This window comes from Scatophagus argus, chromosome 20 (assembly GCF_020382885.2).
Source record: "Scatophagus argus isolate fScaArg1 chromosome 20, fScaArg1.pri, whole genome shotgun sequence".
Lineage (NCBI taxonomy): Eukaryota > Metazoa > Chordata > Actinopteri > Scatophagidae > Scatophagus > Scatophagus argus.
Window position 1 is genome coordinate 11,492,854 of NC_058512.1, and position 27,076 is coordinate 11,519,929.

The 27,076-nt window shown below is 42.5% G+C and overlaps 2 protein-coding genes across 3 annotated transcripts; both read right to left on the reverse strand.

The window, feature by feature from the left end:
- Positions 1 to 1,091: 1,091 nt before the first annotated feature.
- Positions 1,092 to 10,926, reverse strand: crkl (v-crk avian sarcoma virus CT10 oncogene homolog-like). Of its 2 annotated transcripts, XM_046375374.1 has the most exons (4): positions 10,349 to 10,926; positions 9,670 to 9,982; positions 8,499 to 8,973; positions 1,092 to 3,435 (listed from the first exon to the last, which is right to left on the reverse strand). In XM_046375374.1, exons 2-4 carry the CDS (start codon positions 9,978 to 9,980, stop codon positions 3,301 to 3,303), a joined length of 921 nt encoding a protein of 306 aa, XP_046231330.1. In that variant the 5' UTR covers positions 9,981 to 9,982; positions 10,349 to 10,926; the 3' UTR covers positions 1,092 to 3,300. The 2 variants fall into 2 exon arrangements, with proteins under 2 accessions (XP_046231330.1, XP_046231329.1); XM_046375373.1 differs by having other exon boundaries at positions 9,670 to 10,925.
- Positions 10,927 to 22,584: 11,658 nt separating this feature from the next.
- Positions 22,585 to 26,827, reverse strand: si:ch211-222n4.2 (uncharacterized protein LOC101885505 homolog). The gene is made up of 7 exons (XM_046375045.1): positions 26,218 to 26,827; positions 25,234 to 25,281; positions 24,500 to 24,614; positions 23,676 to 23,874; positions 23,431 to 23,531; positions 23,250 to 23,306; positions 22,585 to 23,128 (listed from the first exon to the last, which is right to left on the reverse strand). Exons 1-7 carry the CDS (start codon positions 26,501 to 26,503, stop codon positions 23,002 to 23,004), a joined length of 933 nt encoding a protein of 310 aa, XP_046231001.1. The 5' UTR covers positions 26,504 to 26,827; the 3' UTR covers positions 22,585 to 23,001.
- Positions 26,828 to 27,076: the final 249 nt, after the last annotated feature.

A 27,076-nucleotide genomic window follows, 5' to 3' on the forward strand; every position in this document is an offset into this window, starting at 1 on the left:
ATTGGCTTTAATGGCACTTTAAACAGGCACACACACACAAACTAGAGGTAAAAGCCAGAGGGTGAACTGAACAGTTTCCCTAATCATGGTATAGTTATAAATTAGAACCCTTACGTGAGTAAGTATGGAACCTATAACATGGACATTTAAGTTTAAATTCAAATATGTGGTTAATGAATTGACTTTTAGGTTCATCAATATCTATATTTTAGCTTGAGCAACATGAGCATTACCTGTTGTGTAAATGTAATATGTTTTTCTTTTGACTTCCCGCACTTCATCCATAACTTATTCATTCCTTCACAGCCCTATATAAGCCATTAAGACAACATATCTTATTACGATAATGTGATGGTAAGGGATGAGTGAGTGCATGTTGTGTAGGAAGACAAGCTGAGGATCATTGCTATCTGTGTGGAATGGAAACATCCTTAAGACGTGTCAGATTTAATACAGATGCCTTTAGGCCCAAGGATACCACACAAGGGAACAGCTGCAACACCTAGAATATTCATACAAGCTTCAAGGAAGTCCCTGTGAATGGCTGAAATCCTCTTGCTTTTATTTCAATTCGTTCCCCATAAGAACCAGCTTTTCAACCAGAAGCATCTGATCGCAGTCTGAGTTATGCCTTGCAAGTATGATAAGAATAAGTCTGTTTTATTAAGAATTGAATTATTGTAGAGCAAAAATGCCATGCTTTTTCTATACAAACATGCTCAATGCTGAAAGTGAAACCAGGAGTTTTGATATCTTTAGTCAGACAGCAAAGTGTCACAAGCTACATGCATACTGGTTTATACTTGTTTGTTGCACCTGGTTTAAAAAGTGTTAGCCTCAGACAAGCTCACATGAAGCCTTGCCCTTGAAAAGTTTTCCATTCCCCCATGTCTTGGGTCAGCTGGCTTTCTTTTATTAGCACTTCATTAAAATTCATTAATTGCCTCCTTTCTCCTGGGCGCAGCCAGAATCAAAACTGGAACTGTCGAAAATTAGAGCAACTGTCCTGTGACGCAAACACGTCCACACCCAGCCATCTGTGTTAAAAACACAACATGCGTGTCGAGGACAGAGATACAAGACGGAGCAACTTAAAGAAGTAGACGTAAATTTTATTTACTTGTTCTGTACATAAAGGGTCAATACCAGCACAGGTGTTAACCATGAGAAATATTAACACATGTAAATGGTATAAGAAAATAAAAGGCACAATTTTCAATTCTTAAGTAAAAGACAGGCTTTCCTAGAATATGAGAAGAGAGCACAGTAATACTGTTAATGCCATTACAAAACAAATCAGAAGCATGAGAAAAGCAAGTTCACCTCAAGAAAGGAAATAATCAGGATGTATTGCTTAATTAGTAGATTTCATTAATTTGATGAGGAAACCCAGACTGGTTTGTGCAAACAAACCAGGAGGGATCAAAACAAAAGAAACCTTTATTTATTAAGGACATAAATGACATTAAGCAGCATTTGGCCAGGTAGAACCATCTCCCCAGCCAAGAGGTCATGCACAGAGGCAACCAGCAGGCATTTTTCCCTTTTGTAAATGTCACCATAGGTACTTCTGTTTAATAACATCATTCATTTTAACACAAATGCTTGATTTCATAACTGCCTATAAACTAAAAAAAAACCAAAACAAAAAACAAAAACAAAACAAAAAAGACTGGGACACAACTAAAAGCTGCGCAATATTACTCTGGGTGAACAGCTGAGCAATAATTTGCATGGAAAGCACTAGGAGAGATTGGGGGGGGGGGTAGTTCATTTTTACAGCAGATCTAGGGGTTGGCACTGTTTGCACAACTGTTTAATCCTCAGCTCCTAATGATCAAACAGAACTGGATGCAGCGCAGTATTAAAAAAAGATCCTTTTCACTATTCCAATGGGGTCTGATTGCATAAAAAGACACAATAATTGTGCACAGACCAAATATTTAAGCAATAAAGCTGGCTGAAATCCTAAATTGACAAGAGTTAACATCACATTAAAAACAAAAGGTTAGAGGGGGGATTGCATGCGCTAAGAGATGCACTTATGTTACTCTCTGGAAAAGGCATTGATGGGATCTCATTGGCTTGCTGAGACATTTCATCCTTACCTAATCTAAGCCACGGAAAGTGGAGTTTCTCACTTCAGTTGAAAATCATCAGTCCCTGTGCCCACACTGCATTTTTTTGCTAGCCCTGTAGTCAGATACTTGTAGGAAGTGCTGCCCAGGGCTACTGCCGTTACCATCTGACTTCTGTAAACCTGTTCAAAGCTTTGCACTCTTATGCAGAAAGCTGACAGAAATCTTCTAGTGCTTGGTGCTTCTGGCACTAAAAACCTGCTAATCTCTAAGCGATGTCCTTTTAGTTCAAACATAATGTGTAGGACAGTAAAGGGAGGTATCAAGTAGACATGCAGTTACCTCTCTACCACCTTCTCCATGTCACAAAAAAACTATTGTTGATCATATGGCAGAAATAAGAAAAAGGATTAAATCACATATTGTCGTGTCTTATTGACAAAAGATAAATAATTCTTGTCAGCCAGACTTGAGTTAGGTCTTCCACAAACCCTTCTCCCCTACTCCCTCCGGACTCCAGCCACACACCACATACACTTCAAAAACCTGTCAACCTGAATGGCTCATGGCCAATAAGTGTCTGTACATGTGTGTGCTTGTGTGTGATGGCTAAGGTACAACAGTGACTTGATTGTTTGAAGAAATAACATTTGACTGGCTGGTTAGCTCCTCATTGCCTCAGTGCTCTCCTTAGTCCATAGGGATATTGCTTTTCCCTACTTCGTACAAATATCCTCACATCAACAAAACAAACACACACCAACACGTTCTAAAGTTTCCAAGACTTAAAACATGACAAATATTCAGAGAAGCAAATAAAAATAAAGACCTGTTGTGATGAAATGGGGTAAATATCAACTGTGAACACACACACATACACACACATGCACTTATACATGCGCACACACATACACACTCACACTGATGCCCAGTGGTCTGGAAATGAAAAGGACACTAATGCAACACTGCCCAGCCTGGAACCAAGACATGGCAAAGGGACCTGGGAAAAGTGGGGACAGGTTTTTAGTTTGGATCCAATGTCCAAAGCTGTAAACAGTCAGAAAGCCTTGCAATGGTTGGCAACAACAGAGGGGTTGCTATTGTACAGCCCCAAGCAGGCAAGCACGTAGCCGACCGGTGACACTGGCGGGAAAAGGTGGAGACAGCCAGCACATTCAGGTACAGGTCGATACTGGCGAGAGATTGTGGTCGAACTCTTAGGTCAGTCACTCTCATCCGGATTCTGGGGGTCTATGATTTTGACATGGGTGAACGGGAAGAGGCCCCTTCGTCCATTCACCTCTCCCTCCCACTGACCACTGATGTTCATCCGTGTAACCTTAACGATGTCACCAACCTGAGGAAAGAAGGACGAGAAGACAAGTTATATGAGGAGGGCCTGTTAGCTGTACATGCAGAGTGACTTAAAAATATTTCTTCATTTGGTCACAAAATATTCTGCTGAGTGAGTAAAATTAAAAATGCAGTGCACTCAAAACAAACAAACAAAAAAAAAAGCACTAGTAGTTTGTTGACACATCATTTAACTAAAGTCTCTTCAAAGTGCCTGCACTATTTGGTAAGGTGACTATGATGTTAATGCTAATGTTAACTCTAACAGCCCTGTTATCACAGTTCAAGTTCTGTAACGACTCCAGGGTTTCTGCCAGTTCACTGAAAGCCTGAGAGGTACAGCCGTGCTAGAAGAGCAGTAAACGACAGCAGTAAGAAACAAGAGCTGCTGACCAACACACACCTCAGCCTACAACAACTTTAACCAACTGTGTGGTGAAGAAAATAACTCTATGCTCAGTCTGTTTCTGTGCTCGCTCAGCACTCTTGGACAGCAATGTCTGTCCATGGAGCAAACGTTAAGAAAACCTGATCTCACCAAAACAATCCAGACAATCCAGGATGTTTGACGTTTTAGGTAGATTAGAATGCAATAACCAAATGAGTCAATTCCACATTATGCTCCTTGTCCAATATCAAGTACACAAACATAACTTCTAGTCACAGGTAGCTGGGTGGTCTACACTCACTAAATAATGGATCAAAAATGGCACATAAAGACCACATAAAGACTTGCTTGCAAGTCTATTTTCAGACAACAAATCTCAAAGAGTTATTTTGAATTTTAAGCTGGCGACTAACCGCTGTAAACGCAAACCTCTTGCAAAGATGCATATAAAATGAAGACAAAACAAAAATACTGCTGAGAAAAGAGTCAAGATTTTTCACAGCTCAAGGGAAGAAAGAAAAAACAACTTCTACCACATGGCCAATTTTTATTTTGAAACTTGTTCATCTACACTACTGACGCACATGAGCGTACACAGCATCCAGCACTAGAAGTTCAATGATTGTTTTAACAATCTGCTGCTTATTTTCATGATTAATCTCTCCATGAAGTGTAGAAAACAGTGAAAATGTTCATCACAATTTCCCATAGCGACCTCATCAGATTTCCTCTTGCCCAACTGACAGTCCAAAATCCAAAAACCTTTAATTTACTATCATAAATGACAAATAGAAGCAGCCAATCCTCACACTGGATGTAATCTACATAGCTAGTGACTACTTTTCTTTCCATTGACTAATCTTTACAGCTCTATCCAACACAGCGAATTTATAAATATGGACTTCATACATAAAAAACAGTTTGTCACATCTTCACACACGCATGTCACTGAGGTTTAAACAGATGACAGAGCTGTCGCTCAGATGGCTCTGTGACACTGAATTTGACCCCAATCTGTTAAAGCCATATGTTCTTTATCAGGATTAGAAAGGAAAAAAAGTCTCCATCATCAAAGTCATGATTGAAGCGTGAATGTGAGGGCAAACTATTCGTAGCTTTAATTTCAGAATGAGGCTTCAAGGACATCGAGTCCTAGACATTATCTATAACAATAATCCCCTGCGCTGCCGTGCGATGACAGGACTCCTACGTAATCATCAACAGCTTCTGCGAAACCTGTCTAACAATGATAGAAAACTTCAATCAGCCTAGTTGTGTGAATCATGATGTGGCTATTGCGATACCGCTAAGATTTAGAGAAGGGTGGAAAAATGTATTTCCCCTCACGAGTTTTCACTTTTACATTTCCATCAGGAGGCTGTTATGTATGCAAAGTTTGATTAAAATTTACCAATTAAACAAGTTCTTGTTAACATGGTACCTTTGAGTATTCTGAAATTAGAATTACTACAAATCCTAACATATTCATTGTGACCACAAAAAATGCGGATACAAAGAACTAAAGTATAAAAATATCTTTCTATCATACTATTCAAAAAACAGAATATGTCTGTGCTTTAATCAAAATGGCCAATTATCCATGAGATGATGTCTTTTGTTCTGGACTGCCTGTCTCTTAAGTGAAAAAAATAATGAGTCATAGGTTCTGCTTTTTGAACAAGAGATAGAAAAGATATGTGGAGACGAAGTGAGGTACGCACTTTCAGTACAAGGCCAGTAAATCAAAAGTACCATAGCAAATACAAGCATTTCAGCTTACTGGTAGCTTTCTTCTTTAAGTTTAAAAAACTGCTATACTCACTACTCAGTGTTGCACATATGCAACATTAGATTTTGTGCTTAATCTCTGAACTACTGACTCAGACTCTATGCATTTAGGAATTGTTTCTTTCATTTCTTTTCCAAAACTATGAAAACATTTAAACAGAAAGTAGTCTACAAAGTTTTAATAACAGACAATATTGGAAGATAACTGCCAAGATACGGGAAGAATAGTAAAAATGTGGAAAAATAAGGGCGTTAAAATGTAAAATTGTAAGAGTTTTCATCTGTACTCCAGTATGCCAGGGTTGATGTGAAGGGAAGTGAGAACAGAGGCATCTCAGAAGAGCAGAAATTGTACCTGCACTGCAACTGATTGCAAAAGTCTTTAGAAAAACTCCATGTCTCAATTATCCATTTCCTAGTCTTTGGGGGATAATATACACACACCACTCGCAATAACAGTAGCATATTTATTGCTTAATTGTAGCTACTGAAAATAAGATATTTTGCAGCAATAATTTCTTTCAAATAACTGAAGTCTTTAGGTTCGGCCAATCTTTGTGGGAAGTTCAACCCATCTTTCAGCTGCACAGTAGGTACTAGTGGCAGCATTACTCCTGCTGGATAGAAAGACGGTGCCAAAAATCTGACCTCGAGCCCTCACATCGACAATGTGTGAAGAGATACAACTCGTTACTTGTACTCAGTTAAACCAGTATTTTATAGGAAAACGCATGAGGATCAAAATGAACAAATCCTTCTATACCTTATCGTTAATGTGTGAGAAAAGACAATGATGTTGTCCTTTAGTCTTTTTCTACATTCTTGAGTTTTGTGCTTGCAGATCACATTTTAACATTATCAGCCTGAAACTGTAACAAAAATGTTAACAGCCCTTCTTAAAACCCAGGATCAGCAAAATGCTGAAGTTCTAACACAGTTCAGCATACAGCATATTTGAGGTGTGGTAATGTGGGCCTGAAAAATGTTGTGAAAAGAGGAAACATCAATAATTATTCTCTCAGCAGTCCTACATTTTGCTAGCTGAACACGTTCTACTGTTTTAAAGGAGAACAGCGGTCTTTTTTGGCAGTTTAAATTAATTGACGTCCTATGAGTGATTAAGCAGAAAGTATCTTAGAAACAGTGAAGGGAGCTTGGGACTAGATTTGGGCCATATCTATTTTTTCATACCTTCCTGACGTTTCACCAGGCTATATGGTATATGACGATTTTAAAAACAACCAAATACTGATGAATGTGTCCTTGCTGCAGAAATGAAAACTGTAAACAAGAAAGTGTGTAAAATTTTCTTTGATGAATTAACGGTGCTCTGATATAGAAAGATGCTTGTGAAGACCTATACGTCTTTTATACAGGGTGACACACTTTAGGCATGAGTCTACTGAGCATACATCTGACTTGACTGAGAGTCACAGGGTAAACTCTACACTCCAGGCTGCGACTGCAGCTCCGTACACTTCAATGATAAACAGTGATTACAAGAAATGGTATCACAAAGAAGTGCCAAATAAAATGAGGCTTCAGTTTCAGTTCTCATCTACTAGCTGTGCACTCTCCCTCCTTCTCTATTGTCTAGATGGTCTGTTTGTGGACTTAGTTAAATGAAGCATTTAGTTTAATGGACGTTCCCTACTCAATGCAGCTGTGGACAGTGAGTATGTAAATGTAGGGCAGCTCTTTGTGCACCCATTCAATTCATGTAACAGTGTCTGTATGAGATATTAGGTATTTCCTGAGGAGGTTGTTATTAGTTGTAAACTGTAAAAAGCGACACAGGAGGAAGACAGCAGAGAAGACAGGACTGATTCTGGGAGATGGAATTATTTAACCTTTAGCATGAACACCCTTCACCAGGTTTGCTCATGGTCCAAATTTATACCCTCATTCTGTACAGGAGTCATAAAGACGACCCAGCTGCAGAGGCCCAGCGTACTTCCTACATCCACTGACACACTCTGATGTCACTGAATGGCAGCAGAAATGGGTTCATTTTCATCTCTCTCCTGGGGGCATCAACACAACGCAGTCTGTCGTCATACTGGAACATTCTGGAGCTCCAGTATATATGTGTACTGTGCATTATGCATTACATCACAGGTTTCAAAAGGTTACCACAGCCAAAGTTGATCTGTATTAGCCAGAGTGCACCACTGAGAAATGCAAAAGAGCTGTGAAATGCAATAGTGCTGTTGACAGAGCTGCTGCCCATTTAGCAGCTAGCTGGGTAGACTGAGCCTGAGCCAAGAGACACTAAAGATAACTGGTAGAATTTGGGCTGCACTTGTCTATCTGTGGAAACTGAGTCACAGAACTGTGTTCAGTCTCACAAGAGTCCTTGTCCTCCCCCAGTTGCCAATGTGTTTTTTGCATTTATCATTCCAAGAAATCTCCAATGTATCTGACAGAGAAGCCACACAGATCTCCAACACCTGCTCCCTCAACTCACCATGACTTCCCATCAGAATCTAATACCAAACAATAAATGTGTCTGGCATTCATTCACATTCAGTGATGCTGCTTGATGCCAACAACAAGCATCAACTCACCACCACATGCAGCATCAGCATGCCACATGATGCAGGTGACTGTTGGACAACCAGGACGTCAAATACCAAAGCTTTAGGTTGTTATACAATTGGCCGTTAGTGTTTCCAACGAAACAATGTCTCATTCCCAGACCACCAAATACTAATTTTTTGGTTTAACCCAAACAATCTGTCTTTCTGCAGAATGGCCTACCAACTGCATATTTTAAGGGAGAACAATCTTTTTGGAAAAGTGTTCTTTGGGGACTGTCCCAGTTGGAGACCAGAACAAATGACATTTCAGATAAAATAGAAGAGATAAGGTGAAATCCCATTTTACAATACCTCTAGAGCGAGAGCTGTTTTATCATAGGCGCATGGTACTCTTTTCTGGATAGCCTTTGCCATGACGGGGCCGTTCTGTATGGATGGTAGAGGAGTGATAACTGCTCCAGGTGTGCCAGGGGGCAACGGCGATGGTGTCTGGGGCTGAGCATAGGCATGGACAAGGGTGTGGGAGGGCTCAGGGATTCCATAACTGTTGGAGTTGCGAGATCCAAGGGAGGGTTGACCAGGGTGAGGTAAAGGTCGTACCAATTTCTCGACATAGGGCACAGGGATCATTCCAACACGTCCCTCTTTACTCTTGGCGCTCCACCACTGCTCCTCTGGCTTCTCCAAGATGATAAGGATCTCCCCTTTCTTGAAGGGAAGATCCTCTGCATCGCTACCAGTGAAGTCGTAAAGAGTCCGCACATACTCCACATTCTCCTCTGGGCCACCAACAGGCTGGATGGGACAACTCACTGTGCTTGGGTACCTTGAGAGATTATAATGAAGAGGCAAAGAAAAGAGACAAAATGCGGTCACCATAAGATAATGGCCAGTGTCAAGTTGATAATAAAAATAAAAAGATGAATCAGGACTCAGTTTCCTTCAAACATCACACACATTTTTTGTTGAATGGCGCTGGATTAAAAGCTATGCTTGGTCAAAGGACACATTTTACATTTGTGAAAATATGATTCACATGTGCCCAGTAAGGGACCCTTACACACAAATGTTTACTGATGTAGTACAACCAAATAGGAGGCCAAAAGGCTTAAATAAAAACAATCTTAATACTCGTCTTAATATCCAATGTCTTGGAGAAAAATAAGAACAATGCCACAAAGAGAATGACAGAAAAACACTATCATCAGTGCTGAAGTAGCAAGTGTATGCAAGATATAGCTGTGTGTCAGTAAACATTTCTACTCAAGTACAAAAACATACAAAATATTAACTTATCCAGCAGCAGCAGTAAACCATGAGTGATGCCCAGTTTTAAGTTTGGCAAAAGAAATGCTTCATGTCAAATGTGTGCAGTGCACTGCAGTATAGCAGAAAGTGGGTTACTTTAGATAAAAATAGAAAATATAGTTAACCCAGATTCGTTTGTGTTTGAAGCCCAGGTGTCGTGCTACGTTATCACTGTGCATAATGAAACTAGTCCAGTATTGCGTGATTTCCCTACCTGGGGGCTGGCTCTATCAGCGTGGTCGTATCCAGGTAGTGAATTTTGTAGAACTCCAGGAGGGCAGGAAGGTGCTCAAACTCTTGGTCGCCTATCTTAAACCTTTTGCTGGGCAAAGAGTTGATGATATAGTGAGAAACTTTGGAGTTTTCAGACACTGACAGCACGTAGTCGCCGGGGCAGGTCGACGAGTCTCGAACAAGAAACATGCCATGTCTCTGTCCTTGTAACCTATTCTGTGCCTCTTGTCGTGACACAGGTCCAAAATACCAGGCGGACCGATCAGCTGAATCAAACCGAGCAGTTGACATTTCTGTTTAAAAAATAAGTTATCAGTCTATAAACAAGAAAAAGAAAAATACAAAACAAACTAGATAATAAGTTACAATGTGTATGCGTGGTTGGAATTAACCAATCACAGCAAATTGGAGGATTTTGAAGATGTAGGGCAGGGCATTCGTCGCCCCGAGAGGTTTTCCACGTTTTCCACGGCTCCAAAGACTTCGGGTTAACAAAATAATAATAATAACAAAAACAACCTGACGTTTTCAGAGAGAGGCTGCGACTGGCTTAATTCAACTTCGGAGCATAATGTGGTTCCAGTGTTCAGCAGTCAGTGGCTGAGTGATGGTTTGAAAAGCCAAAATGCAAAAATAAAACAAAAACAACAAAAACTTGAGACAAACATCGACGGAGACCGAAGCTACAAATGATCAACGAAGCTTCCCTTTTTCTTTCCGCCTTCCGAGAAAACACCAGGCTTCTCTTCTAATAATTTATCTCCTCCAGTCAGTGTCAGTTACGAGAACGGAAAAGGTGGCCTCAGTTTTTCATCTGTTAATTCCACATGTCTGCAAAAGGTTGCCAGTAGCCCCGGGTCGGAAACCAAATGATTAACGTTAGTTTGTCTCTTCTTGTTCTTACGATAAGGCACACGTCATGGAATTGCGTTTCTGAATCCCCTTTCTCGAGTCAGAGCAGACTTCAGGGGCAGCAGAGCAAAAAAATGGCGGCTCGCAACACGTCTTCACACAAAAAAAATATTTCACAGCAACTGCTTGTGTCCTGCGCGTGCATCTCAGGAGCACTTCCGTTATGCTATACCGTTACTCTCGCGTGCATTCCAGACAGGCATACCGGCTTAGCGATTCTATATTTTATACTTTCCCTTAATTCTGCTCGTCCCCCCCCTCACCCGAGCAACCAGAAGTACGAGTACAAGACCGAAAAATGGCGACGGGAGGGCAGGTCCCGCTTTCTATTTGCACGTCACTACAGCCTGGAGGGGGAGGTGGGAGGAGGAAAGGGGTGGGAGGATGACGAGGCTACGGAGAGCCTCACCCCGCCCCCCCACCCCTGTGTAGCGAGCGAGGTGTCAATCAAGTTTCCATGACACAGCTTCAGAACATTTTCTACGATAAACGATAAAGCACATCACCACAGGACAAGCAACCAGCAAGACAAAAAAACGATTACAGGAGCAGTTTTAAAATGTTTTTGTGTAATTAATTAATTATGATATATGTAACCTCAGAAGGGAAATTACTTGGTCAGCCAAATTTAGTAAAAACAAACAAACAAACAAAAATATTTGGATATAAGATGTTGTGAAACGGCTGTATAAAGTAGCATAATTATGTGCATAAAAGTTTAGTAAGCTACTTTCCTCCACTGTATAAATATATGGACATCTCAAAATAAAGATGAACGGAGATGTAATGTTATTACAGCCAAACATCATGGGTTCCCAGTCTTCAAGAACATTCCCTGAGCAGAATAAAAAGAGTTTAATGTCACGATTCTGTTATATGACAACTTAATCGTGTCTGATAGGTTCCTTGAGGACACAGTCCTATTAAATGAATATATGTTCTCATGTGACTCTACTGCACTGCCTCTTATAGCTTATTATATTGTATATCTTTAGCTTACTAGTAGTAGTACTAGTAGTAGTAGTTAATATATTTGAGCTGCAATGTACAGTATATTTACTCAGTCAACAGTTATTTCATGCCACCAATCAAAGGTTTTACATATTTCCCTATTTTCATTTCCTGTTGTTCTCCAACTTCCCCTTCATTCAATCACATAAGAATTAGCCTACTTGGCAAAGAACTGTGACATGTCACTTTAGAGCTACCCAATCAACATAACCCACAGCACAATATGCTGAAAGGAAGACAGCGAATTTAAATGCAGGGGACAGTCCCTCTAAAGAAGCCTTAATGAAAGAGTAATTTCAGATAAAAGAACGTGTTAGAAAGCAGAGACTGAACATGGTGGGCTGTCCAGGGTGGTGTAACAACTTCTGCTTATTGATGAAAGTAAAATATATAAAGTGTTAGCTCTGTTCCTCTCGTCATTGAGGTTTCAGTGACCAAACCTCATGAGGCTGCAGCTGGCTCAGAGCAGCTCTCATCACTGCAGCACTGTTTGAATGTTAATAGATATGCACTCACTGGGTCTTAATGGCTAATGCCTGCCAATTCCCACATTTCAACAAAGATGCAGTGATACAACAAATTGGAAAGAAAAAAAAGAACAAACAAGGCCTCTTCCTTGTCAGAAGTTTAAGCAAAAAATTTTGTTATTTGGGAACTTGTATTGTTTGTGTCTGTGCATTTCATCACAAAAGCCGTTTGGTTTAACCATACCATTAGTTTAAATCTGTTTTAACCACACATATTAAATAGAGCCTAAATATTTTGTTACCACATTACAGCCATTCATTACCATGTATTTTTTGGATGTCATAATTTAGATGTACTGTATATAACTGCATCTTTGATCCTATCACAAATACACAAATTCCATATTTAACACAAATTAAATAAGATAAACAAATATCAAAGACAATTAACAACTCTTTTTAATCAACATTGTTTGTGGCTTTGAATGGATGCCCACTGAATATTTTTACGAGAAATACCACCATCTAGTGGCCACATGTTAGACAGAGACAGACATTGTCTCTGTACACAGTAAGTATTTTCATTTTACGCTGATATACAAATTGACAGACACAGACCTGTCAGGTGCATCATTAGCCTTAAGCACAACTGTCTGAGCAGAAAAGCATACAGAGTACTTTTACAACTCCTGCCAAAAGATATTAGGTATCTTCCTTGCTCCTTTGATTTTACAGACATTTCTAGGAGTAAAATCAGTGTCCTCAGGCAAAGGATTTCATTTCTAACCATTAACCCCTGGCTATCAGTGCTGTATTAAGAAATTGCCCTATGGGCGGGCCTATATGAGGAAACACCACTGTCAGAGGTTCAAATCACCAATAAAAATCACGACTGCTCAGGGACTACAAAGATGAATTTAGTTGTATGTAAACCGTTTTCTTGGTTGCAATGTTGTATATCAATATTTTTAATTATTATGGCAATAGATTTTGTTGTACTTTATGTTTTATGTAGCTATTTAAAACACAACAATTTTGGCAAAGACCATCATGTCAGGCACAAAAAAGCTGAAGAATGTCTTTAGAAAGGTAGCCAAGACCATACAGTAAAGCTAGGCCTGCATCTTGTGGAGACTTGACGAACAGGGTTGCTGAGTGGTCATTTTGATCCTGCTGGATCAGCCAACCCCTTCATCTACTGCTGTTAAAACTAATGGTAAAGTCAAGGTTATTGCATCAGATGTCGCTGACAAAGTGTTGATGCAGTTAGAGTAGAGTGGGCATTGTCTAGATGAATATAATAGAGCCAACATTGAGAGATGATATTTGACACATGGTTTATTGTGGAACAAAGAGAATTTCTTAAGTTCCATCTCATTGTGATCATGAGAATTGCAATTCCTGTTATGAAATTAGGCCACATATTTTTAAAACTTGTTGTCTTTCACAGCTGTCTACCATCTCATGGATCAATGTTTACTTGGCTGCCAAAAGCTTAAGAGTTCCATCCATTTATTTATTAACAATAAACGAACAAAATGGTGAACACCTCAAAATTCACAAGAAAATCTGTACTAATAATTGCAGTTGTATATTGCATGGTCTGGAAAGTGAAAGATGTTTCAGTTTCATCCTGAATGACAGCAGATTATTAGTAGTAATAGTAATTGTGAGGACAAGGAAGAGGGTTTCTGGGGGGCTATGCACTGCAGGGCTGTTTCCAGTTCTTGGTTCATGCGCTTGATCTATCCATTGGTCTGGGGGTGGAATCCAGAGGACAGATTGGCGGAAGCACCCAGCAGACTGCAGAATGGCTTCCAAAACACAGAAGAAAACTGGAGACCACGGTCTGACACTACATCAACAGGGAGGCCGTGCAGGCGGAATACATGGAGCAGAACCAACTGAGTAGTCTCTTTAGCAACGGGGAGCTTGGGAAGAGGCACGAAGTGGACCATCTCACTGAAGTGGTCCACGATGGCCAGGATAACAGTGTGGCCATCAGAGGTGGGAAGACCAGTAACAAAAGCCAAGGATATCTGAGATGAGGGGCAGTGAGGAACAAAAAGAGGTTGAAGCTGCCCAGCAGGAGGCCAGCAAGAGGTCTTGTGTTGACTGCAAGTTGGGCAGGCTTTGATGAATTCCTGGATGTCCTCCTGCAAGGTGGGCCATCAGAAACATTGGAGGAGGGCATGCCGTGTCCATTAAACACCAGGGTGGCAGGAGAGCTTGGAGGAGTGGGCCCATAGTAGCACATCTGACCTCAAGGCTGGAGGGATGAAAAGGCAATTAGACGGGAGGAGCTGGGACCTGGCTGTCCTTCTGTGGTGGCTCTCACCCTCTCCTCTATGTCCCAGGTCAACGTGGCAACAAGGCAGGATGTGGGGAGGATGGGTTCAGGTTTATCGACAGAATCCTCTGTCCTCTGGAATTGGCAGGAAAGGGCGTCAAGTTTGGCATTGAGGGAACCCAGACAGTAAGAGAGGGCGAAGTTGAAACGGGCAAAAAACAAGGAGCAGCAGGCTTGGCAAGAGTTCAGTCTTTTAGCTGAGGCTTTGAAGACGTTTCACCTCTCATCCAAGAGGCTTCATCAGTTCATGCACGCTTGACTAGACTGGGACTAGTCCAACTAGCTGGTGTGGAGACCCAGGTATTTAACCTCTGTGGAGGCATTCACATGGCCAGTGGTGTCATAGGCTCGTGCAGTGCCCCATTGTGCCAAACGACAGTCGTTGAGAGACAGTCGTTGGGGATGGTGAAGTTGGTTTCGACTTCGTTAATGCTCTATTGTGTTATAACGACAGTCTTTGAGTCACATGGGGTCCTTTGTGAATGGCAGTTGTTCTTAGAAGCTAAGTTGTTGAATCTCCTGGGAAGAGATGAACGGGCAGCATTGTAAATTGGAGATAGGTGGTGTCGCAGACCTCCTCCTCTGTTGAGAGATGGTTTTTCTAATTTCACATAGATGACTTCTTTTACTCCTCTTTCAAACCATCTATCATCTCTGTCCAAGATGTGAACATTGTTGTCCTCAAAGGAGTGAGCTTTCTCCTTCAGGTGTAGGTAGATGGCAGAATCTAGGCCTGAGTTGAGTTGGGCCTCCTGTGCTGATACATGCGCTTGTGTAGTGGTTGTTTTGTCTCCCCAGTGTAGAGGTCTTTGCATTCCTCATTGCATTGGACAGCATACACCAGATTGCTTTTCTGAGTGTGTGGTGTTCTGTCTTTGGGATGTACCAGTCTCTGTCTGAGTGTGTTGCTGGGTTTGAAATACACAGGGATACGGTGTTTTTCTGATACCCCAGATACATATGGGATGACTATGTTATTTCTTTTGTCCTGTTTTTCCTCCTCAACCACCTTGGTAGTGTTCTTCCTGGAACCAGCTGCAGTTTTCACAAAGGTCCAACTGGGATAACCACATGTTTTGAGGGCATCCCTCAGGTGTTCATGTTCTTCCCCTTGGGCCTGCGAGCTGGTGGGTACCTTATCAGCTCTGTGTTGCAGGGTTCTGATAACACCAGGTTTGTGTTCCAAAGGGTGGTGTGAGTCGAAAAGGAGGTATTGGTCTGTGTGTGTGGGTTTCCTGTATACCCCAATGTGGAGGCTCCTGTCCTTATGTCACTTTCTTTCTTTTCTATATGGATGTCACAATCTAAGAAGGGCAAACTATTATCTTTAACATCTTCTCTGGTGAACTTGATATTCCTGTCCACTGAGTTGATATGTTCAGTAAAGGCTTGCACTTCTTGCATTTTGATTTTGACCCACGTGTCATCCACATATCTGAACCAGTGGCTCGGTGTTGCTCCTTCAAAGGAGTTCAGGGCCCTGCGTTCCACTTCCTCCATGTATAAATTGGCCACAATGGGAGATACTGGTGAGCCCATGGCACAGCCATGTTTCTGTCTGTAAAATTTGTCATTAAACTGGAAATATGTGGTGTTTAGGCACAAATCCAGAAGTTGGCATATGTGTTCTGGTCTGAGTTTTGTTCTGTCCTGGAGGGACAAAGCTTCCATGGTTGGTATACAAGTGAACAGAGAAGTCACGTCGTAGGATACCATGGTTTCATCTGGATCCATTTTTAAGTTCCGGACTTTGTTCACAAAATCAATGGAATTTTGTATATGGTGGGGGGTGTTGCCCACCAAGGGAGCCAGGATGTTTGCCACGTGTTTGGCAATGTTGTAGGTGACCGAGTTAATGCTGCTGACAATGGGTCTGAGTGGAGCCCCTTCTTTGTGGATTTTTGGAAGTCCATATAAGCAAGGGATAGAATCTTGTGGATAAAGACGGTGATATTGTGCTTAGTCAATAATCCCTTCTTTTTGTAGTTTTTGTAGACATTCTATTGCCCTCTTTTTATAGCCACTAGTCGGGTCTCTCTTCAGGGTTTCATATGTTTCTGTGTCGCTGAGTAGTGTAGAGACTTTGGCGTGGTAATCAGTTGTATTGAGCACAACTGTGCATCGTCCTTTATCTGCTGGAAGAATTGTGATTTTGTGGTCTTTGCTGAGTGTTGTAACCGCTTTCCTTTCCTCAAAAGTGAGGTTGGAAGGGGGAGCCTTGGCGTTGGACAAAGCTGCTGACACTTTTAACCTAAGCTGTTCGGCTTCGGTTTCTGTTAAATTGTTTTTCTTTATAGCTGATTCTGTAGCTGTAATCAAATCAACTATAGGTAACTGTTTTGGAGTCATGACAAAGTTCAAGCCTTTGGCTAAGACCTCTTTCTCTGGTTGGGTGAGTTCTCTGTCTGACAAGTTCTTTACCCATCTGTCTTGTACTGTATTCTGTGCTGGAATGTCAGTCTTTTGCTTCCAAGTAAGAGTTTCTGTGTTGTTATTGCTATTGTTCCGAGACTGCAGGTTCTGGAACTTTCTGGTCTGTCTTTCTTTGCTTTTGTTGTGTTGAGATAATTGGGCTTTCTTGGTGAAATTCACAACTTTCTCCAACATAGAACCAGGTAGGAGTGAGTTAATTTCTGTAGTAATTTCTTTGTTTTCTCTTTCAGTCCTTCAACAGTGAAATTAATCTGCCTTATCTGCTCATTGAGGAGTTGGTTTTGTGCTTTTCCTATGATTCTTTCCACTCTATGGCCTTCCATAGTGGAACATAGGCGTAGGCTAGTTGGTATAAGCCTTTGTTGTCTGCATCTCAGATTAAACCGTAGGTGGTTTCTGTAATCTGCAATTTTCCGAGCCAACTTTTAGCTGAGTGTATATACACTCCATATTCTTATGATCTGTCCACACATGAAAGGGCTCCTTGGTGCCCTCCAACCAATGGCACCACTCTTCTAGGGTCATCTGAACTGCCAACAGTTCTCTGTAACCAATGTCAGAATTTCTCTCAGCAGAGGACAGGCATCGAGAGAAGAAGGCACAGGGATGGAGCTTATGGTCAGTGCCAGTGTTGAGAGAAAAAGGGCCCCCACCTCAACATCCACTTCAGCCACAAACTGTCCAGAGTCAGGCACCTGGAAGATGAAGTCAACTGATCTTTGAGGGTCTGGAAGGCCACTGCAGCTGGAGGTGACCACTGGAAGGGCACTTTGGAGGAGGTTAGGGCGGTAAGAGGGGCTGCCACAGAACTGTAGTTGTGGATGAAGTGACATGGCTCTGGCTTTACTGAAAACATGGCGTAAATCATGGTACTCTGGTGGCACCCCAGTAAGGTCAGGTGAAAAGCTGGACCCGGAGGAGTGAAGCGGAGTTGAGGCATGTTGCAGGCACCTCAGATTACAGGAGGAGCTCCACTCCAGAACAGCCCCAGTGGCCCAGTCGAGGTTGAGGGTTGTGAAAACAGAGCCATGGATACCCCAGGATGAATGGCAGGCAGGAAGAGTTCAGGATGTGGAACTGGACTGTTTCATGATGGTTACCAGAAAGCAGCAGGTGAACAGGAGAGGTCTGATGCATGACAGTGCTCAAGATGTGTCCATCTAAGGCTGAAGGACCACCTCCTCATTAATGATACAGGCATTGGCCCCAGAGTCAGTGAGGATAGCCAAGGAGGTGGAGTTGACTGCAGCAGCACCCTCACGGGGGAAAGGTGGAAGAGAACGTTGGATTCCCCCTTGACACATCTCTCATCAATGAGTTTTTATTCGAAGATCGATGCGGATGGCTAAATCAATCACCCCGGCCAAGGTGATGGGAGTGTCATGTGAAACCAGTTCATCTTTAATGTAGTCAGCCAAATCATGGAGCAAGGCATCACATAGGGCTGAGCTGTTCCAATTGCTTTGGCTGGCTTTGGTGTGGAATTCAATAGAGTAATCTGCCATCGTTTGCTTGCCAGGTTTCACATTTAGCCTTTGTGGAAAGTGGTTCAGATGAGGGATGAGTGTGAATCTGGACCTTGAGAAGGAGTCGATGGAGCTGTCATCATGGCCTCATGTTACTGCAGGACGCCCTCCATTGTCTCGAGGCGACTGTGTGGTGTGGGATTGGGATTGTGTGCTGGGTCCATAGCTGGCCAGATTGTACTGTAACGGGTATAGACTGAACCCAACTGCAGCACAAATAAACCAGGTTTCACATTTAAACAGGCTTTATTCAGCAGGGGCACAGCTAACCAGAAGATGCAGAGCAGGTGAGTATGGCAGGATTCCAACCCGGGTCTCCCGTGTGCCAGGCAAGCACGTTACCACAGAACCAACTGGGCAGGCAGGAAGAGTGTGGGACTCATGAGCAGGTAATTGTCCAAAAGTTCTCAACAGGCTCGATGAGTGCAGGGGAAGGGAAATAGCTCAAAGTCACTACTGAGGGATGCCTTTGTGGAAAGTGGTTCAGATGAGGGCTGAGTGTGGATCTGGACCTTGAGAAGGAGTCGATGGAGCTGTCATCATGGCCTCATGTTACTGCAGGACGCCCTCCATTGTCTCGAGGCGACTGTGTGGTGTGGGATTGGGATTGTGTGCTGGGTCCATAGCTGGCCAGATTGTACTGTAACGGGTATAGACTGAACCCAACTGCAGCACAAATAAACCAGGTTTCACATTTAAACAGGCTTTATTCAGCAGGGGCACAGCTAACCAGAAGATGCAGAGCAGGTGAGTATGGCAGGATTCCAACCCGGGTCTCCCGTGTGCCAGGCAAGCACGTTACCACAGAACCAACTGGGCAGGCAGGAAGAATGTGGGACTCATGAGCAGGTAATTGTCCAAAAGTTCTCAACAGGCTCGATGAGTGCAGGGGAAGGGAAATAGCTCAAAGTCACTGCTGAGGGATGCCTTTGTGGAAAGTGGTTCAGATGAGGGCTGAGTGTGGATCTGGACCTTGAGAAGGAGTCGATGGAGCTGTCATCATGGCCTCCTGTTACTGCAGGACGCCCTCCATTGTCTCGAGGCGACTGTGTGGTGTGGGATTGGGATTGTGTGCTGGGTCCATAGCTGGCCAGATTGTACTGTAACGGGTATAGACTGAACCCAACTGCAGCACAAATAAACCAGGTTTCACATTTAAACAGGCTTTATTCAGCAGGGGCACAGCTAACCAGAAGATGCAGAGCAGGTGAGTATGGCAGGATTCCAACCCGGGTCTCCCGTGTGCCAGGCAAGCACGTTACCACAGAACCAACAGGGCAGGCAGGAAGAATGTGGGACTCGTGAGCAGGTAATTGTCCAAAAGTTCTCAACAGGCTCGACGAGTGCAGGGGAAGGGAAATAGCTCAAAGTCACTGCCGAGGGAAGCCTTTGTGGAAAGTGGTTCAGATGAGGGATGAGTGTGAATCTGGACCTTGAGAAGGAGTCGATGGAGCTGTCATCATGGCCTCATGTTACTGCAGGACGCCCTCCATTGTCTCGAGGCGACTGTGTGGTGTGGGATTGGGATTGTGTGCTGGGTCCATAGCTGGCCAGATTGTACTGTAACGGGTATAGACTGAACCCAACTGCAGCACAAATAAACCAGGTTTCACATTTAAACAGGCTTTATTCAGCAGGGGCACAGCTAACCAGAAGATGCAGAGCAGGTGAGTATGGCAGGATTCCAACCCGGGTCTCCCGTGTGCCAGGCAAGCACGTTACCACAGAACCAACTGGGCAGGCAGGAAGAATGTGGGACTCATGAGCAGGTAATTGTCCAAAAGTTCTCAACAGGTTCGATGAATGCAGGGGAAGGGAAATAGCTCAAAGTCACTGCTGAGGGATGCCTTTGTGGAAAGTGGTTCAGATGAGGGCTGAGTGTGGATCTGGACCTTGAGAAGGAGTCGATGGAGCTGTCATCATGGCCTCCTGTTACTGCAGGACGCCCTCCATTGTCTCGAGGCGACTGTGTGGTGTGGGATTGGGATTGTGTGCTGGGTCCATAGCTGGCCAGATTGTACTGTAACAGGTATAGACTGAACCCAACTGCAGCACAAATAAACCAGGTTTCACATTTAAACAGTCTTTATTCAGCAGGGGCACAGCTAACCAGAAGATGCAGAGCAGGTGAGTATGGCAGGATTCCAACCCGGGTCTCCCGTGTGCCAGGCAAGCACGTTACCACAGAACCAACAGGGCAGGCAGGAAGAATGTGGGACTCGTGAGCAGGTAATTGTCCAAAAGTTCTCAACAGGCTCGACGAGTGCAGGGGAAGGGAAATAGCTCAAAGTCACTGCTGAGGGATGCCTTTGTGGAAAGTGGTTCAGATGAGGGCTGAGTGTGGATCTGGACCTTGAGAAGGAGTCGATGGAGCTGTCATCATGGCCTCATGTTACTGCAGGACGCCCTCCATTGTCTCGAGGCGACTGTGTGGTGTGGGATTGGGATTGTGTGCTGGGTCCATAGCTAGCCAGATTGTACTGTAACGGGTATAGACTGAACCCAACTGCAGCACAAATAAACCAGGTTTCACATTTAAACAGACTTTATTCAGCAGGGGCACAGCTAACCAGAAGATGCAGAGCAGGTGAGTATGGCAGGATTCCAACCCGGGTTTCCCGTGTGCCAGGCAAGCACGTTACCACAGAACCAACAGGGCAGGCAGGAAGAATGTGGGACTCGTGAGCAGGTAATTGTCCAAAAGTTCTCAACAGGCTCGACGAGTGCAGGGGAAGGGAAATAGCTCAAAGTCACTGCCGAGGGAAGCCTTTGTGGAAAGTGGTTCAGATGAGGGCTGAGTGTGGATCTGGACCTTGAGAAGGAGTCGATGGAGCTGTCATCATGGCCTCATGTTACTGCAGGACGCCCTCCATTGTCTCGAGGCGACTGTGTGGTGTGGGATTGGGATTGTGTGCTGGGTCCATAGCTGGCCAGGTTGTACTGTAACGGGTATAGACTGAACCCAACTGCAGCACAAATAAACCAGGTTTCACATTTAAACAGTCTTTATTCAGCAGGGGCACAGCTAACCAGAAGATGCAGAGCAGGTGAGTATGGCAGGATTCCAACCCGGGTCTCCCGTGTGCCAGGCAAGCACGTTACCACAGAACCAACAGGACAGGCAGGAAGAACATGGAACTTGTGAGCAGGTAATTGTCCAAAAGTTCTCAACAGGCTCAACGAGTGCGGGGGAAGGGAAATAGCTCAAAGCCACTGCTGAGGGAAGCCTTTGTGGAAAGTGGTTCAGATGAGGGCTGTGTGTGGATCCGGACCTTGACACAGAGTTGATGGAGCTGATGGCACCAGAGGAGGTGAGTTGGCGAGGTGAAGCTGAGCAGGAACCGGCTGAGTGCCAACCAGCCACAGGCAGATGAGGAATGGAGAATCGGCAGGCAATACTCATAGTTGGACAGAAGGCTGGTGATTACCAGGGCAGAGACGTGAAGCAAAGGTCAGACGCAAAATGGGTCATCATCAGGTAAGCAGTCCAGGAATAAATGCTGAAGAATCAGGCATGAGAGCAAAGACAATCTGGCAAAGAGTGAGAGGAGTGAAGCTGCATATATACTGGCTTGATTGGAGATGGTGAGCAGGTGGCAGCAGCAGGTGGAAGCAATAGAGCTAATGAGGGGTGTGGCTGAGCAGTAGAGCTGATGAGGGGTGTGGCTGAGCAGTAGAGCTAATGAGGGGTGTGGCTGAGCAGTAGAGCTGATGAGGGGTGTGGCTGAGCAGTAGAGCTAATGAGGGGTGTGGCTGAGCAGCAGAGCAGGAGAGGGGCAGAGCAGACTGTGACAACATTGGTGTATCCACATGGCAACATCACATATATTGTGAATAATAAACTCTGCACGTTCTTTTCTTGCTTAAAGAAGCATATTCTGTGCCAATAACAGGAAGAAGTACCAGTCCAAAGGGAAAAAAAACAAGGACAGTGCTATTTTTTATTTAGACATTTTAATAAAGTATTGTATTATTGTGCTTGGCTGTATTCTAGGGGCATGACTGGAAACACTTGTAGCCAGTAATATGACAGCACACCTTTCAGTGTAAATACAAACTGACACAAAATGTGCCTCACAAATAAGCCTGGTAGGTTCTTGCTATCATTACTTGTGTGTGTACCTCTGGAGGCTTAACTTTGGTTATTTGCACTAATAAAAGTTTTGAATAAAAGTGACAAAAAAAAAGTGAGTTACACTATATAGACAAAAGTATTGGGTCACATGCCATTACTCCAACAGAGACTTTAATGACATTGCATTCTAAATACTTGGACAGGTTTGCAGCTGTAACAGCTTCCACACTTTCATATCTATAGTGTATATACAGAAGCATGAAATACAACAATTCTGCCATACTAATATAAAATAATAAAAAGCAGCCATAAATTAGAGAAAATGGCAAAAAATAAATAAACGACTGTACCATTCCCTGTAAAAACTAGATTTGAGACATTCATCTTCTTCTTGTGTGCAAAATTATAACATTTTAAGTCTATAGACCTTTGATTTTAGTACCACAGACTTTTGTTGGTTTTTCAGTCAGCTCTGAAAAGCCCTAGTCGATGTGGGGCAAAGATGGATGTGGCTGCCACTGTGGTAGTTCTGATCCTGTCATGGCACCTTTCTTTTGAAACGGTCTCTCTGCACAGCACGGGTCCTCCTCTGTCTGTCTGCAATGGTGGAACTGAGGCTCTGTTTGAGGGCTGGGAGGATCACCCCTGACTGAGAGGGTCCAGACCTGAGAAAGGAAATGTATGTAGATTTTAGCTTTGTAGCATTGTGAAAAGACTTTGCAATGATTATAAGAACACTAAATACAGGATAATGGAGTTTTAAGGCAAAAGGAGATATTTACTTACGTTTTTTCCGGAAATGTTTGAAGACTGAGTTTAGGAAATTTCTTTTCTTCTGGTTTGCTGAGAGGTTCAAAAAAGACAAACCTTATTACGACTGTACTTTATTTTATTTTTTTTTTACACAAATTACTGCATATTTGTGTATTGGTGCAGATAGAAATGGTAATAATCTCTATCAGTTTACCAGGCTCCATCAACAAGGTACGCCTTGGTCAGAATGTAGTTTTCTGGTGTGATTTTCTTGCTCAAAACAATGTCTCTCAGCAATGCCTTCACACGTACAATCTAAATAGCACAGAGTCTGCGGTTAAGTCATGAAATATTTCCATAGAAATATTTATAAAAATAATAAAAAAAAATTATAAACAGTGTATTTCTCAACTCTGGAAAGCAAATGTAATTTGCAATGATGTAATGATGAGCACTTACTTCTTGAGACTGTAAATTGTTAGCATTGTAGAGCTGCCGAATGATGACCTCGCACTCCTGTAGCGTGGGAGCGCGCGGTGGATGGGAGGGACTGCTGTGAATTCGCAGAGGATGTAATGAGGTGATGAGACCTCCTTTCAACTCTCCATGGCCATGGTCCTGCCTGGCAGATCCCAGAATTTTGGTGGCTTCTCCATTGCTTCTCCCCAGTACCCAGTGAGATAATATTAGTTAAAAGTAACATATTAACTACTAAAGTCAGCCTTGGCTGTAAAAGCCTAGTTGCTACCCATATATCTTCTAGTATTTGAATTGCATTGTGCAGTATATGTTTTTGTATTGTATTATGCAGTATATTCCCCCTTAAAAATGCTTAGTGCTGCTTAATTCTGTATCATTTCAAGTGCATGTTGTCACTAATTACATCAACATTTAACGTTTTATTTCCTATCAGTGTTTTGCTATAATTTCATTTAGAACTGCAAAATTGATATAGAGCTGGACAATAATACAGTGAGGTGAGATATTGTCTTAGAATTTTGGAAAGTCATGATACAGCTTAAATGAGTGTTTTCTTGGACTTAATGGCCGAATTACAACTGAGTAACACAAATGTCTGTGCTTATCTGACTGGTGCGGCTGCTTAAAATGAACAATAAATGCATTGTTTTATCTCTTGTATTGTTTTGTATGTAAATATCTTCACAAAAACACAAAATAATAAAAAAAAACATTCTAAAATCCAATCACACTTCATCTGTATTGAGGTAAGCAGGCAGGTGAAGTACAGAATAAGAACCAGATAAAGCTGGACAGGAATTCACCTTAGTGCTTGGTCCCGTGAGGGTCGTGTGTCCTGCAGCGGCTCCTCGAGGTAGAGTCTCATATATGCTTCACTTCCCTGAGTGGGTGGTCTCACTCCTCGACTGTGTGTCATTTCTAATAAAAAAGAGAACCCAAGACAAATATAGTTAGAAATTGTTTACTGCTGTGCTTTAAACACTATTTGGCAAATTGAGTTTTACATAACTGTATACAAACATCTAATTAGCCAAACATGAGATACTAGGACAACTAGAACATAGCCTTTCCATTCTGGGGATGCCACTGGACCAGGTCTGGGCAATGCAATGATATCCACTGACAGATAACAGGTGTCACTGAAGCTGCAATACTGTTTATACCAAGATAGCATGTTTTGAAATTTATCATCCTAAAACGGATTGTTTTATATGTATATAGATATACATGTATATATCTATATATCAGTACTACTTCCTATATCATATCTATGGAGATTCTCAGTCATCCAGGTCATGGTCAAGGCAGAATAGTTCCGTTAGGCAACTGGACGTGAAGTTTTCTGGAAGATGTTTCGCCTCACATCCAAGAAATTTCTTCTATATTGTTACTTTCTATATCACAATATAAAATTGCATAAACTGTGATAGAACATTTTATCCATATTACTCATTACTTTAAGCTATCCAAATCCTGCAAGAATAACGGCTGTGCAAAGCAGTGTGAAACAAAGAAACACTAAATTGGGCTTTCTTACCTTTTCTACTTGACTTGGGAGGATCCATTATCAGCTTATACTGCAACTCTGCAACATTCATATTAAGAGAATTTTAGTGTGTGTTAGAAAGGCACATAAGAGGCAAGATCTTGTAACACAGTTCCAGCAAACAGTCTATGTTTCCATGGGGGCCTGACTGCTGTGGTGATGTGAAGACAGATGACTGTGGAGTCTCCTGATGGGTGGTGAGATGCTGTTATATAGAACAGCATGTTGCCTGTTCAGGAAAGTGATACCAGATCTCTGTCCACCTCCCAGTAAGACACCATGAAAACCACGGAGTTGCTATGCGACCACCATGCCTATATTAAATGTCTCTTTTCAGCATCTGAGCAGGAGATAGTCAGGTCTATGTCATTAACTTAAATTCATTACATACCGGGTATGGACAGCTAAACATGTTACTAAGTTCACCCCTTGTAGATGATAAATAATATGGATTCTGAGGATGAATTCTCATCCTTTTATAAGATAAGAATTATTATCTTATTATTATCTTATTTATGATTACTGAACATTCTCTGCTGTTTACCTTCTCAACTTTAAAAAAAACTCTCCTGAAAAGTCTTAGAGGCCAAACCAATGCACTATGTTATTTAAAATCACCTTTTGGCTTATCTTTGAATCACGCAAATTTGTATATTGCGCCTTATTTATTTGCTCATTTTTTCTCTTCTGCCTTCTGTAAAGTTACTACAGTTTGGAAAGTCCTATACATTTAAAGTTTATTCATGTGATTCTCCTAGCCGTTCAGTTAACAAAGCAGCATAAAGTATTTTGCTGCTTTCTAATTCATTTGTCAACAAATGTTAATCTTTTGTGATTATCCCAAACTATTAGGTTAACTGCACATCTAAGAGAACACTAACAAACGCTGTACTTACATTACATTACCAGATAGGAAGGTTCATTGTCTTATGTTAACATTAATGGCATTTTCCCACCTCACACGTGTTTCTTCACCTTTATTCTCCCGTCTGAGATAGTCTATCTCTGCGTGGAGCTTCTCAAGAGTTTCTTTGTGTTGTTGCTGAAGAAACTGGATATTCCTCTCCAGTGATGAGACGTGGGGGTCCATGTCGCTGTGAAGGGACACCTCAGCTGCTTTCAACACTCCTCTGTCTGCTGCCGGGACAACCGGTGGCAGTTGGTCCGCCGGTAAAGGCCGCGGAGAGCGAGGTTTTCCGAGTTGCCCAATTCGGGTCCACTGTGGCAGATGCCTCACCGGTGGAAGGTTGTAACTTGACATTGCTTTGGTTCATTGAGCTATCGAACCATTCTGGCCCTATTTGCTGTCAAATCGGCGACGACTTGTTTCTACACGAAGTTGACTAGCGTTAACGGTTAGATAAACTTGCACCATTACCTGTGTTTTCTCTTACCATTATATTCCTGTGTGGAGACGTTAAACTACATTACCCGACAACAGCGACCGTGCTGTTAACTAATTAGCTAAAAGTGTGTTGCTTGTAAAAAGCTCAGGTAACCTGAATTAGTTTTGCACTCATTTGACATGCGCTCCACTTATACACAATGTTGCCATGACAACAGTTTACGGCGCGTCCTTTTTTTTTTTGTGTGTGTGTCTCTCTCATTGGCTCACCTCGTTAAGCACGGCAATAGCGCAGTTTAGGATTGGTAGAGACTGAATAAGTATGGCTGCCATCAACATATTGTGAGCAGCTGAGTGTCTGAGCAGAGCCCTGCCACCTGCTCTCTAGGAACTCAGTCACCTGCAAAGGAATTAGCCTAATGAAAACATGTCATGTTATCACAACCATTCTCTTCATAGCCAGACATACTCTTTTCACGTCCTTAATAG

Bases quoted from the DNA above. Each gene is read 5' to 3' on its own strand.
- si:ch211-222n4.2 (XM_046375045.1), bottom strand. From the start codon at position 26,503: ATGTCAAGTTACAACCTTCCACCGGTGAGGCATCTGCCACAGTGGACC. The intron at 25,282-26,217 runs GTGAAGAAACAC...TGAATGTTGCAG, and splicing joins TCTCAGACGGGAGAATAAAG to AGTTGCAGTATAAGCTGATA. The intron at 24,615-25,233 runs GTAAGAAAGCCC...CTTTTTTATTAG, and splicing joins TCCCAAGTCAAGTAGAAAAG to AAATGACACACAGTCGAGGA.
- crkl (XM_046375374.1), bottom strand. From the start codon at position 9,980: ATGTCAACTGCTCGGTTTGATTCAGCTGATCGGTCCGCCTGGTATTTT. The intron at 8,974-9,669 runs GTAGGGAAATCA...TAATCTCTCAAG, and splicing joins CTGATAGAGCCAGCCCCCAG to GTACCCAAGCACAGTGAGTT. The intron at 3,436-8,498 runs GTATTGTAAAAT...TTCTTTCCTCAG, and splicing joins AAACAGCTCTCGCTCTAGAG to GTTGGTGACATCGTTAAGGT.